This window comes from Saccopteryx bilineata, chromosome 1 (assembly GCF_036850765.1).
Source record: "Saccopteryx bilineata isolate mSacBil1 chromosome 1, mSacBil1_pri_phased_curated, whole genome shotgun sequence".
Lineage (NCBI taxonomy): Eukaryota > Metazoa > Chordata > Mammalia > Chiroptera > Emballonuridae > Saccopteryx > Saccopteryx bilineata.
In genome coordinates this window covers 242,457,811-242,471,863 of record NC_089490.1, presented here as the reverse complement: position 1 = coordinate 242,471,863, position 14,053 = coordinate 242,457,811, and the positions used below count along the sequence as shown (strand labels likewise).

At 39.4% G+C, this 14,053-nt stretch overlaps 2 protein-coding genes across 4 annotated transcripts in view; one reads left to right on the top strand and one right to left on the bottom strand.

The window, feature by feature from the left end:
* The window catches only part of NIPBL (NIPBL cohesin loading factor), a 213,506-nt gene extending 202,801 nt beyond the window's left edge, over positions 1-10,705 (bottom strand). For 2 of the 3 annotated variants that reach the window (XM_066239927.1, XM_066239936.1), the window contains exon 1: positions 10,396-10,705. The gene's annotated coding sequence lies outside the window, so the exon portion shown is untranslated. The remainder of the gene's footprint in view (positions 1-10,395) is intronic. The other variant, XM_066239900.1, reaches the window with a different exon arrangement.
* LOC136319490 (uncharacterized) overlaps positions 1-11,205 on the top strand; it is a 29,674-nt gene extending 18,469 nt beyond the window's left edge. The window contains exons 2-3 of the mRNA XM_066252736.1: positions 10,184-10,708; positions 10,802-11,205. Coding sequence (XP_066108833.1) covers positions 10,184-10,708; positions 10,802-11,205 — 929 coding nt within the window. The remainder of the gene's footprint in view (positions 1-10,183; positions 10,709-10,801) is intronic.
* The last annotated feature ends 2,848 nt before the right edge of the window (positions 11,206-14,053 follow it).

Below are 14,053 nucleotides of genomic sequence, written 5' to 3'. Positions count from 1 at the left end.
TCCTCGTTACCTGCCAGAGAGCACTGGTTCTATAACTTTATGATTAGAAGAAAGGCAATGACTGTTATTCACTATAAACTATGTTCTATTTTTTAGTACAAACAACAAACATTAAACTTAAAGCAAAATGTAAACACAATTTTTGGTAAGTTACTATTATACCAGCCCTCATTTCTTGTTCCAGTTTCTATGTGCTATCTATTCAAAATACATGATGCCACCTATTTTAATCATGATGAAAAAGAGAGCAATGTCTATTTTACCTGCTTTGTTGAGCATCTAATGTAACAGAATTAACTAATATAAATAAATGCTACTTAAAAATGTCAATCATAAAGTTTTTGGAGTAAGGGATAAAAACAAGCAAGTAAAATTATGTCCAAAAACAAAGCAGTCACAAGATCTGAGAGAACTATCTAAAGCTGTTCTAAGTATTTTTGACAGTGGTATCAAAGTTAAAGAGTATATTAAATTCAGTTTCAAAATTGAGTTACCAATAAACTACTAATACATGCATCTACATGGCTAAATCTCAAAAACGCTTATTCTAAGTAAAACCCGACACAGAAGCCTACATACCGTATAATTCCATTTATGCGACATTCTAGAAAAGACAAAATTGCCAGGACAGAAATTTGATCTGGTTGCCAGGGGCTGGAATAGGTGTAGGAAACTGATTACAAAAGGACAGAAGGAACCTTTTCAGGTTGATGAAAATAAACATTCCCTGTCTTGACTATGGTGGTGGTTGTAAGACTGACAGGTGCAAAAGTCATCAAACTGTATAAACCTAAAAGAGTAAATTTTACTGTATAAATGATAACTCATTAAGCCTTACTTAAGTCATCATACCACTATTTTAGTTGAATAGCATTTTTAATGTGCTATAATGTACTTCTCATTAGTTAGCTTATCTACAGTATTATACATAATACTTAATTAGCAAAGAAAATACTAACTATAATAAATCAACCTTAAGCTTAAAACAAGAAAGTAGATACCTTCCCTCTTCCATTAAACTCCAGTATCTTTCTCCCAATTCTGTGCCCCAAGACATGAAAACGATATAATCCTTACCAACAGCTAAAGAAACTGGTTTAAACTTTTCTTTGATTTATTTTTTATAGACATTACATATGTATTATTAAGGATGTATTCAAATAAAATGTTCTTACCTAAAAGGAGCCCTCAAGAACATCTATATGAAAGAAAATTATATTTTGAACTTAACACAAAACTATACTTGCCCTCACAAATCTTAGATTTAGAAATATGTATATCTTTAAGCAATATCATATAGCTTAATCCCAATTAATAAATTCAACAAAAATGTAGTGGATAACTACAACACAAAAATTTGGTCCTTGACTTGATATTTTGAGAAATAACACATTTGCAGAAGCAGGAATGCTATACAAATATACATTTTCACAGTTTATGTCAATGCTTTTCCAACAACATTTTGAACTTACGAAGATTTCAGAATTTGAGGCCTTTTAAACTGGTCTAGGTTTCCTCAAGGAAAAGTAGTATCTGCTGAATAAATATCTATGTATAAAGCAAACTGACACAGTTCAAAAGTGTCTTGTTTAAGGGTCAACAGTAATACATTATATGACCATGTACCTTAACAACACCTGTATTCCCCATGCCATGTAAAAATTTGTTTATGAGGAGATAAAGACTAGATGGATGTTAACAGTGAAAAAAAAAACACACAGATGAAAAGAGAAAGAGAAAAGGATAAAAAGATTAGTAGAGCTAAATAAAAAGTATATGTTATTTATGTCTTTCTAGATAACCTGAAGATAGGTTATAGTATAAATACTGGATTCCTAATTCTTGTCTCAAAACAGAATGATAACAGTAGCTTTTAGGCCATTACATTTTAACTTTCAACCTTAGAGTTTTGTTAGTCATAGGCAGAGCCCTGAGAGGAAAACATTAAGTCAAGTGCATCAATGTTTTAAGAACAATATAAAAAATGGGGTTTGGGGGCGTTAAGCCCAATTTACACCCATGTACAATTTCCACTTGCACATTACCAAGTAAAAATTGAATTGCATATAGCCTATATTCAAATAATCCATTTCTTTAGGTAGAAATTGGCAACCCACAGTCCTATCAGATCAAGAGAATTAAAGGCCCTGGCCAGCTGGCGCAGTGGTAGAGCACCAGCCCTGGTGTGTGGAAGTCCTGGGTTTGATTCTTGGTCAGGGCACACAAGAAAAGCAACCATCTATTTCTCCACCCCTTGCCTCTTGCTTTTCTCTCTCTCTCTCTCTCTCTCTCTCTCTCTCTCTCTCTCTCTCTCTCCCCTCCCCCTCCCTCCCTCCCTCTCTTCACCTCCCACAGTCAGGGCTCAAATGGTTCATGCAAGTTGGCCCCAGACACTCCATGGCCTTGCCTCAGGCACTGAAAGAGCTTGGCTACTGAGCACTGGAGCTCAGGCCCCAGATGAGCAGAGCATAGGCCCTAGACGGGGCTCGCCTGGTGGATCCAGTCAGGGCACATGCTAAAGTCTGTCTCTGCCTCCCTGCCTCTCCACCTTTCACTTAGTATATAAAAATATAAAAAATTAAAAAAAAAAAAGACAATTAAGGCCCTGGCTGGTTGGCTTAGTGGTAGAGAGTCAGCCTGGTGTATGAAGTCCTGGGTTCAATTCCCAGCCCGGGCACAAAGGAAAAGCACCCATCTGCTTCTCCACCCTTCCCCCTCTCCTTTATCTCTATCGCTCTCTTCCCCTCCTGCAGCTCCATTGGAGTAAAGTTGGACTCGGCCAAGGCGCTAGAATGGCTCAGGTTGCAACCGCGCAACGGCCCAGATGGGCAGAGCATCGCCCCCTAGAGGGCATGCTGGGTGGATCCTGGTCCGGCACATGCGGGAGTCTGTCTCTCTGCTTCCCTCCCCGTTTCTTACTTCATAAAAATAAAAAACAAAAACAAGACAATTAAAAGTGGTTTAAAATTCTGAAAGAGTTGCCAAGGAACAGTGCTGAAAAAACTCAGTGATGTATTGTGTTGCAAGTATTAATTTCAAGGACATTTTTGTTTTGAAAATAAAAAAACTAAACATATAGTCATAAAGATTAATATTTTGAGAGTAAACTATTGAGTTTTAATAATTCAAGCAGTTTTTAAGGTATCTAGGATAACTATTTTTAAGAACAGTACTCATATAAAACATGTATGCATTTCATCGGTACATAAGGACTAAGAAGTTTAAGTGATCCAAATATGTTACTTCTAACAGAAAGAAATCCACTATTTCAAAATGTCAGCATTCCTGAATGTGTCAGGAGGTATAAAAACACATAAAATTATTTTAATAAATTCATTAATGTTGCTAATTCCATGTTTCTGCATACTGACAAAGGTTTCCTTTCTGCCAAAGGGCAAATGCATACCACAAAAAAGTTTAAAAAGTTTGGTATAGTCATATTAAATGATAAGCTACACACATGTAAAATGGCAAAACAATTTACCTACATAAATTATGTTAAAAATGCAATGTATTTTTGAGTGTTTTTTAATGCTTAACATTTTTATAAAAAATAATTCAAGAATCACAATAATATGAACATAAGCCCTGGCCGGTTGGCTCAGCGGTAGAGCGTCGGCCTAGCGTGCGGAGGACCCGGGTTCGATTCCCGGCCAGGGCACATAGGAGAAGCGCCCATTTGCTTCTCCACCCCTCCGCCGCGCTTTCCTCTCTGTCTCTCTCTTCCCCTCCCGCAGCCAAGGCTCCATTGGAGCAAAGATGGCCCGGGCGCTGGGGATGGCTCTGTGGCCTCTGCCCCAGGCGCTAGAGTGGCTCTGGTCGCAACATGGCGACCCCCAGGATGGTCGCAACATGGCGACGCCCAGGATGGGCAGAGCATCGCCCCCTGGTGGGCAGAGCGTCGCCCCATGGTGGGCGTGCTGGGTGGATCCCGGTCGGGCGCATGCGGGAGTCTGTCTGACTGTCTCTCCGTTTCCAGCTTCCAGCAAAAAAAAAAAAAAAAAAAAAAAAGAACATAAAGTGGCTTTTCTATTTTTCTAAAACTATTTCACAGGTATAGCATGCATATATGGGATGGGGCAAAGAAAGTTTACAGTTATGAGTATGCAAAAACAGTTTATATTATTATTTATTAATTATTGTATTATTTTCCATATGAACAACTATAAACCTTTTGCCCCACCTGCACTTTAAAATTGTCCTAAAATTTTAAAATGCATTACACATACATTTTGTATATTATACATGGTGTAAGATAACAAGGTATTTTTTTAAAGGACTGCAATCAAATAATGTATTAGCTATAACTGCCGAAACATTTTAGAATTCCTCTTTTTAAATTATCTTCACAATCTCCTTATAAGCCACACATGAAAAACTCTATAATCAAGCCTACCTTTTTTATTAAAAAAAGAGGTATTATAAATCCTAAAATGGCAGTATGGCAAAATGGAAATAAGTGTTGGATTAGAACCATTGGGGCTGGAAGCTTATCTCTAACACTTTGCCAACTTTGCAAGTATTGAACAAGTTTCTTAACATAATGAGCCTCAATTTCCTTGTCTGTAAAACAAGAACACTATCACTAACCTCCAATCACGATACACAGTGTAGTGGTTAAGGTGGATGGGTAAAGCATGAACTCGGGAGCCCTTTCTCCACTTTCTTCCACAGCTGGTGACCTTAGTCATTTTATACGTATCTTAAGATAATAAATACAACCAAACTTACACTACAACTTAGAGAATTGGGAATATTCATATAAAGCCCCTGGCCCAGTTTCTGGTACATAAAGTCACTAATAATATTACATATTAAAATGTAAAACACTTAATACAGAGCCTGACAAGCATAAAAGATATTAGCCTGACCTGTGGTGGCGCAGTGGATAAAGCTGCGACCTGGAATGCTGAGGTTGGCGACTGGAAACCCTGGGCTGGCACAGTCAAGGCACATGCGCAAAGCAACTAAGAGTTGATGCTTCTCGCTCCATCACCACCACCTTTCTCCCTCTCTTTCCTCTCTCTAAAATCAATACAATCTTAAAAAAAAAAAAGCAATCAAGGACCCAATTAAGACAAAATAAAACACAGAAAAGTATTTAAAAAAGAAAACGATCTTACTAAATCTTAGTTTTCCTAAACTAAGTTCTAAATTACATTTTACTATCTCTAAAACTCAAATCTGCCTCTGAAGATAGACTTACTAGTAAGGATAAGACAAAGACTATCTCAAAGGCTCTAAAGGTATTCATTCAAGGAGTCCCATAAGGTTGTGTTAATGACAACAGCTCAACTGTACAACTGACTTAGTGTACAACTTTTCAATTAATGACTTTGAAAGCATCAGATTCTTTGGTTATATAAATACTGAAACTTTAAAAAAAGATCAGTCATACTAACTTATAGATTCATCTATTATATACTACAACTCGTCATACACATTTCTATGAATGAAATCACTTTCTAAAGATGAATTTCCCTTTCTAAAAACAGATGCTTTGACAATTTTGACTCAATATAAAAAACCTAACAGTAAAAATATCACAAATTGCTTAACTCAAATTTAAAATATAAGATAGTAAAGATTTACTGATTTCAAAAACATTATATACTATATATACATATATGAGATAATAGTTTTAATTCTATTTTAGTTTTCTGCCTAAAGTAAACAATTTCTTTGGTTACATTACTTGAAAGTATTGAATCAAATGAGCAATCAAAAAATAATATTAAGATTTTACTAAAACTAGAAATGTGGAATCCTAAATCCTTAAGAACACATATAAATCAGATTGATCATTTACTAATTATAAGACAGTGGGCAATTTTCTAACCTTTCCAGCATCAGTTTTGTCATCTGTAATTTGTAGATGGTAACTGTTCATGAGCTTTAGAGGAATTAAATGAGATAATACTATGGGGACATATTAAACATAATTCCAAACAAATAATAGGCCCTCAAAATCTTATCTAGTTGGCAGTGCTAGATAAAACAAAATAATCTGTACTAATAATAACACTTTGGGAACAGAAAGAAATATGCCTTAAAACATAATGATGATAAACAATTCATCAAAACTGACTCTAGATTTGCAACAAATAGAACAATATAGAAGAGAAATACCTAAAATCATTTTATTACTTACTTGGGAAAAAAATTCTGAGCACATAAAATACCCTTTAAAATTGTAATGATGGCCTTTAATGAAAAAAATATGGTGTTTAAAATTATTTTTAAATCAACTAGAAACACTAAAATTCCATTCTAGTAATTTTAGAAAATAGTATAAAAATAAAACTTTTGTGAGTCATTATGTATTGTTTATTACAAACAGAGTTAATTCACTTACATTTCTTAGGAGGGATAGAATATATTTTAAAACTCAATCAACCTCACAAGGTCAGGATTTCTAAAAGTACTATTTTCATACCAAGAAAATACAACCAAGAGACAGGTATCCTATCTCTAAAAGAAATAGGGAAAAGCACCTTGGACTTAGATAATTGAAAAAATCACAAATGGTTCTGTGCCAGCCCTAAGCAATACATAGCACCATGACCAGAGCTCAGATAAAATTATTAAGAATTAGAGAATCCCTTCTTCTCTCACTGACTCACTACAAGAATCTATACCAATCACATGGCCTATGATGTCAAGTTTATCATTAAAAAAATGGAAGTCATGCTGGTCACTTATTTCACAGGGAAATGAGAATATTTATAAAGGAACTCGGGTCACCTTGAAAAAGGACCAATCTAAAAATACAAAGAATAATGATAAATGACAACTGCTAAAAAGAGAAAACTGCTTAAAAAGTATTTCTTAAATGGTTTTCAAAGGCTATATAACACCATTACCACCAAAGCCAACTTAATATGCTCCAGATATTAAAATAAACTTCAACTAAATAGTTAATTACCAGAATTCTATAAAGTTCTTAGTAATTTCCTATTCATTTTATGGCAAAGAAATGTGACAAACAGAACTGAAGTGCATTTCTCTAGTAAGAATTTTTATTTACTTCAGTTTTCCCAATCACCTCATATGAAACTGAAATCTTGTATTTAAATTTTCAGAATTACTTACAAATTATGGTTTTTATAATATGCAATGAGGTGGGGAAAGTTAAATCAAACCATATAAAAACTTAAACTCGTTAGTTTTCTTTACTCTTGTATCACTAACTTTTACATCTTATTTTGAAAATGTAGAATTCCGTATCACAGTATGTCAAAATATAATACAGACAGGTTCAAATGTTTCTAGCATAGCATTTTGGTAATGGATGGAACTAAAAAAAATTAAATATGAAATTAGGAATCCTTAAAAAATACATGTTTGAATTGTGTAGTCCAACTCCAAATAAAGAAAATTACAAATTTTTGAATTGATCCAGCTTTGCTCATAATATTTTTTGAAATTTAATATGATCATTATGCAGAAAACCAAAACTGTATTTACTACCATATAGAAAACTTTCACTTTTCCTCCCCAAAGAGAATCTCAATCTATCTTCAAATATAATTTTTTTCTTTTCAAAGGTGGACAGTATTTTATAATGATCCCTACATTGATTCAAAATGCTTTTAAATAACCAATAAACAAATATTTGTGGCTTTTAAAAGGAAGCATCCCATATACCTTTCTAAAAACACTAACAATAATTACTTAATATTCAACTTTAATTTGATTAGCTAGATTTTCATTACTTTAAAACTGATTTCTTTACAAGTAATTACCGTATTATATGTTATTGGTAACTCTGCAAACTCAAGGAAATAGTAAATCATAATGTTGAAATTCCCTTTACCTATATTAGAAACTATTTCTCCACATACATAACTAGGATTGTAAGATTACTGTAACACTATGGTCGTCTCCTTTCACTGAATTAAAAAAAATAATAATGGAAATACAAGATTAACCACTGGTGACTATCCCAACCAATACAGGGAAGTAGAGCAGGATTCTTATAATCTCTAGAGAAACACAAATTATTCATTCCAACTAAGTTATCAAAAATTTAAAGTTCAAGCTTAGGTTTTATTATAGTTTTATAACGTTTTCTCCTTTAAAAGTAACCTTTTAAGTTAGTTGACCAAATAAAAAAATATTTTCAGTCTGCTTTAAAGATGTTTATGCTATCTTAAGAGCTATCAAACAATCTATATTACTTAGAGATCGCTAACTATGAACAATCAGGAAAATAAGATCTGACAAGAATTCACTTTCATTTAATTCCAAAGTCACTAGAAAAAAATAAGTCACATAAAAAGATACCACAGATGCAAACATCTGTGTAAGAAAGCTCCCTTTAAGTGTAAAACTCTGCAAGTTCCTTCTGTTGATAAAAACTAAGCAAGCAAGCAGAACTCCTTTCCATAACCTTTAACAGAAATCTGTTCATCCCTTGACATGTCTCCATATTTTATTTTATCTAAATAAAAGTTGTAAAGACAATTACAGGTTCATATAAGGGACTTTCAAACATTTACACTGGAGCCCTTATCTGCCTCGCCGAACCCCAAACCCTCTGCTTTAAACGTGAAGTGTTGCTCCCGTCTGCATTCTCTGCCCCCAGCAGGCATGCCCCCCACCCTGCGTAGGCCTGAGGCCCTGTAGCAAACAGTGTCTAACAGGAGCAGGCAGCACAAAGACAGGAATGGGAGATTAGTGGGAGGGAGGGAGGCCGGGATTGGGGCTCCGCAGGAGCTTCAGGCTTTTTAAAATTCAAACTGCTCCCTGACCAATACAAATCACGGACACGCTACTGACTACTACACGGATTTATAGCATTAAAACATGCCTGGTACGTGACAGCTATATTAACTTCACTCTTTTCAACATTTTTCCATACGTTTGCTGTAAGTGTGCTACAATTTATTTTAAGCAGAATACTAAACTCAAAAATAACCTTCAGTAAAGTTACTTATTGGACAATGACAATTCAACGAGACACACACAAAAATTCGAACCAATGTTAACACCCACCAGTAAAACAAGGGACTTTGTTGATCCGTGTTGCTGCATTTTAACCAATGAAAGTTTCCTTACCGTGAATATCACACAAAGTATCCAAATAGTCTAAACCCATGTACACTTATTTTTCAACGCAATTTTTATTGCTGGAAACTTGTAAACCGGTTGTTTCTCCTTTCTACCAACCTACGCCTCCATGAACAAGCTCAAAACATTTAACTTACCCTTGAACTAGAATTTAAGATAGAACTTACATTTTTCTCCAGCATTTACAGATACATTTGACCTATTAAAATGACACCTCTCTCATTACACAGTCAAACATCATGGGCACAAACAGCCAATGACAATCCTGGGACCTCAAGAAGATCTGCCCTGCCATTAAAGGATGGCACCTTCTACATTTTTTTTTAACCTCCCAGGGATTTTAAGCATAAATTAATCTGTATACTTAAAAAAAAAAAAGGTTCTACCTGTATCTCAGCACAATTTCCAAAACACTTAAAATAATTTTTATGCTTCTGCACAGTTAGATCAGGAAGTACCTTAGTCTTTCACGTCTAGTCGTTTAAAACTGTCCTTATATAACACAAACGTAAAGTGGCAGGGTAAACCAGTCAAGTACTTTATACTTGTCTTTGAATATAAAGTCCATGTGCAACAGACACTGTCAAACAACAACAGAAAAGCTCTTTTTATGGGGGGGGTAGGGAGCGGGGCATATGCGGTGTCTACCACACTATGGTTTTCTGTATTAAATATTCATGTGAACGACTGAATTCTTCTACAAAAGAAAAGTCTCGATTAACTTTCCAACGTCCAAACAAGTTTTCCACGGGGAAAGAATTAGCAGAGGATCCGCGTCGGAGTATTTACATTTGGTCTCACTAACTGAAACTACTTCCTCCCTTCCTGGGGTCACAGGGGGAAGAAGGGGGGTTGTTTGTTTCCCTGGGACGTTCCCCACTCCCGGACTGGGAAAGTTGTAAATATGGGGACGAGCGGGGACACGGCCGCTGCCCGTTGTATTGTTTCCGCCTGCTGGCTGGCGGCGGCTCCTCTCCCGGGCGAGGCCTGTCACCGAGCCGCAGCAGCCCCGCTCCGCCCGGAGCTCTCCTAATCCCCGAGCTCAAGTAGATTCCGCTGGCCCGCGGCCTGCACTCTCCGCCGGGCCTACGCCTCCCCGGGCGCCCGGCAGGAGCCGTCCCCGCCGCCGGAGCCGGCCGGGAGCGGGTACAAAAACGACCGCCCAGCAGGGCGGCTGCCACCGAGAGGAGCGAACTCGCGACTCGCCCGCGGAGGAGACCTGGGGCCGCTACGGGAGCGGCGGGGAGGGGAGCGCGGAGGAGAGACGCTGAGGACCTGGCGCCGCCGCCGCCGCCGCCGCCGCGAGAAAGAGCAGGAATTTACCTGGGCGAATCGGCGTCCGAATCCGCGGGGAGGCCGAGGCCGCGGTGGCGAGAGACTATAATCCGGGCCGGGAGGGGGGGTGGCTACGGCTCCTCTTCCGTCTCCTCAGTGCGGGGAACATGTAGAGCCGGGGGGAGAGCAGCCGAGAAGACAAATCGCGGCTTCTTCTTCCTCCTCCTCCTCCTTCTCCCACATAGAAACACTCACAAACAGCCGGCCAGGGGCCCGAGCTACCGGGGGGGCATCGCCGCCGGCCCGGGAACCAATCCTCCAGTCGGCGGGGGCGTCCCTCCCTGCGGCTTGCTGGTGTCGGGTGAGTCGGTACCGACGGAGGGAGGGGGGGGAGGGCGGGGGGGGAAGGAGCCCTGTGTGTGTCTCTCTCTCTCGTTCCGTCTCTCCCTCTCAGAACAAAATGCCGACCGGAAGTGCAGCTGCAGGAATGACTCCCTCCACCGGCGCCAAACACTAACAACCACCCCCTCTTCCCCACTCCACTTCCGCCGCCGCCGCCGCCACTTGGGCTCTGGTCCTCGGCCGCGCCGTGCCGCTCTGCGCCGCTCGGCGTCCGGGGCCGGCGGGGGTCGGCAGCGAGGCGGCGGCGCTCGCCTCGGCACCCTTCTCCTCCGCAGGGCGGCTGCGGGTGTCGCCTTTCCCTGTCGGTCCTGCGGCGCGGCCGGGCCGGCTCTCCCCGGTCTCTGTTTTCCCGGAGGCCGACCGGAGCGGGCGGCGGCGGCGGCCGTGTGCGTGGCTGGTGCGCCGACCCGGCCCGGCTCGCAGGCCGCGCTCGCTGCCCCCGCGGGTCGACATTAGCTTTAGGGCGCCGAGCCTGGGGCGGCCGCGGAGAGGACGCCCGCGATCCGACGGCGACGATGCATGTTTTAAATGGTATCCCTGCAGCGTGGTGGATGGATGGATCGTACACCTTCTCTCCTTTGGAGAGGCCGGACTTGAAGCCCGTCTCTGCGTTATTTCTGCGGAGTCAGAACGCAGCCCGTGGAGGTGAAGAGGATTCCCAGCTGGATCGAATTGGAATCGTGTTTGTCATTCATTTATTTCTGGAAATAGGCGGTCTTTTCTGAACCTCCTTTTTTGTTGGCGGTGGTTTTGGTTCTTCCCTAACTATCGGGATAAAGACCTGTAGGCGACGCTGTTGGAGCAAGTGGCTGGCCCGCGGCGCCCAAAGCGCGCCGGTCCGCGCCCCCCTCTAAGTGTGGGTGGAGCCGAGCGCGCGGGAGAGCCGCCCGCCGCGCCCCCGGCCACCCGCGACCGCGGGCCACGGGTGGGCCTGGGCCAGCCGACTTCAAACATCGCTTTCCTCGTTACATTTGAAACTAAGGTCCTGGACCAGGCTGGAATACAAATGTGATTCTGTGTAGCGTGCCATGCTTCTTGTAGTCTTACTGTAACAACGTGAAATAACTGTGCTTCCACGGCTCTTTATTGACTTCTGTAAATTAAAAGGGGGCCATTCTTCAGGTACAAAGTGCAGTAGGTAAGCGAGTTTTACTAAATGGGACGATATCTGTGTTATATTTTCATGAATTTAGTTAAATGATACCGTTAATTGTAAATGGGAGATTTTGCCTCCATTTTATTCCTTTTGTCTTAAAAAATTAATTGGAGGGTCTCAGCCAGATCTTGTCCCTTTTTGACCCTCCAACCGGCTTTGCATCTAGCTGCGAGTCAGAGCCTAAGCCGCGCTGGCAGCGTGGGGTCCCGCGTGCCTGGGGCGGGGAGGCGGCGCTTCGGTCCTCGCAGGCGGGACCTCTGCGTTCGCCCTGCCCTCCGCCGGACTCTGTCCCCAGGTATCCATAAGACTTGCGCCCTCACCTTCAGGGTCTCTGCTCCAGTGTCACCTCGGGTTTTCCGTGGACACTTTTTAACCTGCAAGTTCCTTGTCCCCCTTTTCCACTACATCCTGCAGGCATTCGACAGCTCTTACGTATTTATCTGTTTTCCCTAGTAGAACGTCAGAGTTTTTTAGGTTTCTGTAAATGGGCTTTCTAGAGGACAGTGGATTGGTCCCATCCTATTCATACAGCTTTGCTCTCTTCCTGAATCACAGACTGCGTTCATCCAGTGTGCCCTTTTTCTTGCAAAATACCTGCTCTTTTCACTAAATTAAAGTCTCTGAGAATTGGTTGGCTTACCCCAAATGCAGCATTACTTGAAAAGTTTATTCAGAAAATATTTATTGGGCACAAAATGTGTGCCACTTACAGAGATTCAAAGGTGCGTGTTTCTGAGGCCCTATATAAAGAAAGGAGCACATATGGCTGCTCTGGTTACTACTCAATTATGCTGTTAAGCAAAGCAGTGCTAGTGAGATTTACAGTTTCCTTCAATAGAAAAGGTTCAGTGAAAGCCGAGGTTAGGATTAGTGTGGATATTTTAATACACATTTTAGCTTGCTGTTCATTTACATTTACTTTATGACAGCACCAGGTATACCAATAAATTAATTGATAATAACTTTTGAAAACTATGAAACAAATTGAGAATTTTTATTTCCTGGTGGCTGGAGAGACAGACCTTTTAAATTAGAACAAGTAAGCATACCAGCAAACTAGAATCTGCAATAAGCTTTTGGCTATGATACTACAAATAATCATAATTTAATTTATGGAGTTTTTGGACTAGACGGTCTTGAGAGTTATAACCATCAAACAATTAATTAGACATTGTTTAGTAAATCCAACAGTCTGTTAATTATGTTTACTCGTTAATCTTTAAGAATAGCTTTAAGTCTTATACAGATGGCTTGGAATATGTTTTTCACTCAGTTTCAAAATAATAGAATTTCAGTTTGCCTAAGGAAACAATTATCTTCCTATATACTTTCATAAGTATTCCTGGCAAACTAATAATTTTGCATGTCCAGATAACCGAATTCTTCGCATTGTAGCATTTTAAAATTTTAGATACATATTTTTCAGTTTCTTTCCTCATTTACTTATTAGACACTTACTAAATGCTCATCAGTTTTATGATAGGCACCTCCTTTACATTAGTAAATGAAAATAGAGAAGGTCTCTGCCTTTAAAGATTTTATTTTGTATATAGTTTATACCAATATCTTCCAGATCATAGCATTAAAGAAATTGTTTCAAGGCATATCAGAATATGTCTTCATTAAATCAATGTGTTTTTGCTTAGCTAAATTTGAGTAGCCAAGTTGAGATCTTGTGTAGAATCTATTAATTTAATCTTAGTGTTGTCTTGATTTCATTGTCTTGTTTCTTGGGTTCTGTTTTTTGGAAGTTTTTTGCTTAATAATTATTTTTTTCAAACTATCCCCCCCTTTTATTTTTGCTCTTACATTTTTTTAAACTCTGTCTAAAATCAGTTGATTTATGGTGGCCTTCTATCCTTGATTTGTCCATCCTTAATTTGTAGGGTAGCCCAATAAAAGCCTGAATCTGATCTGAAATGGCCCCCGTGCTTTAAGTACTAAGTTAACAAGTATTCGTTTTATTTGCCAAGGATAAACCTGGACAGTCCCATGATCAATAAATTACAGAAGATTTAATATTTTAAAATGGATTTTTTAAGTATTAACTATTGAATGCCACCAGCAGTAATTGATTTTGAATTATTTTTATTGATAAAACTTATCTTTGAGAGAAATATAGTTTGTCATAAAATGATAAAAATAAAA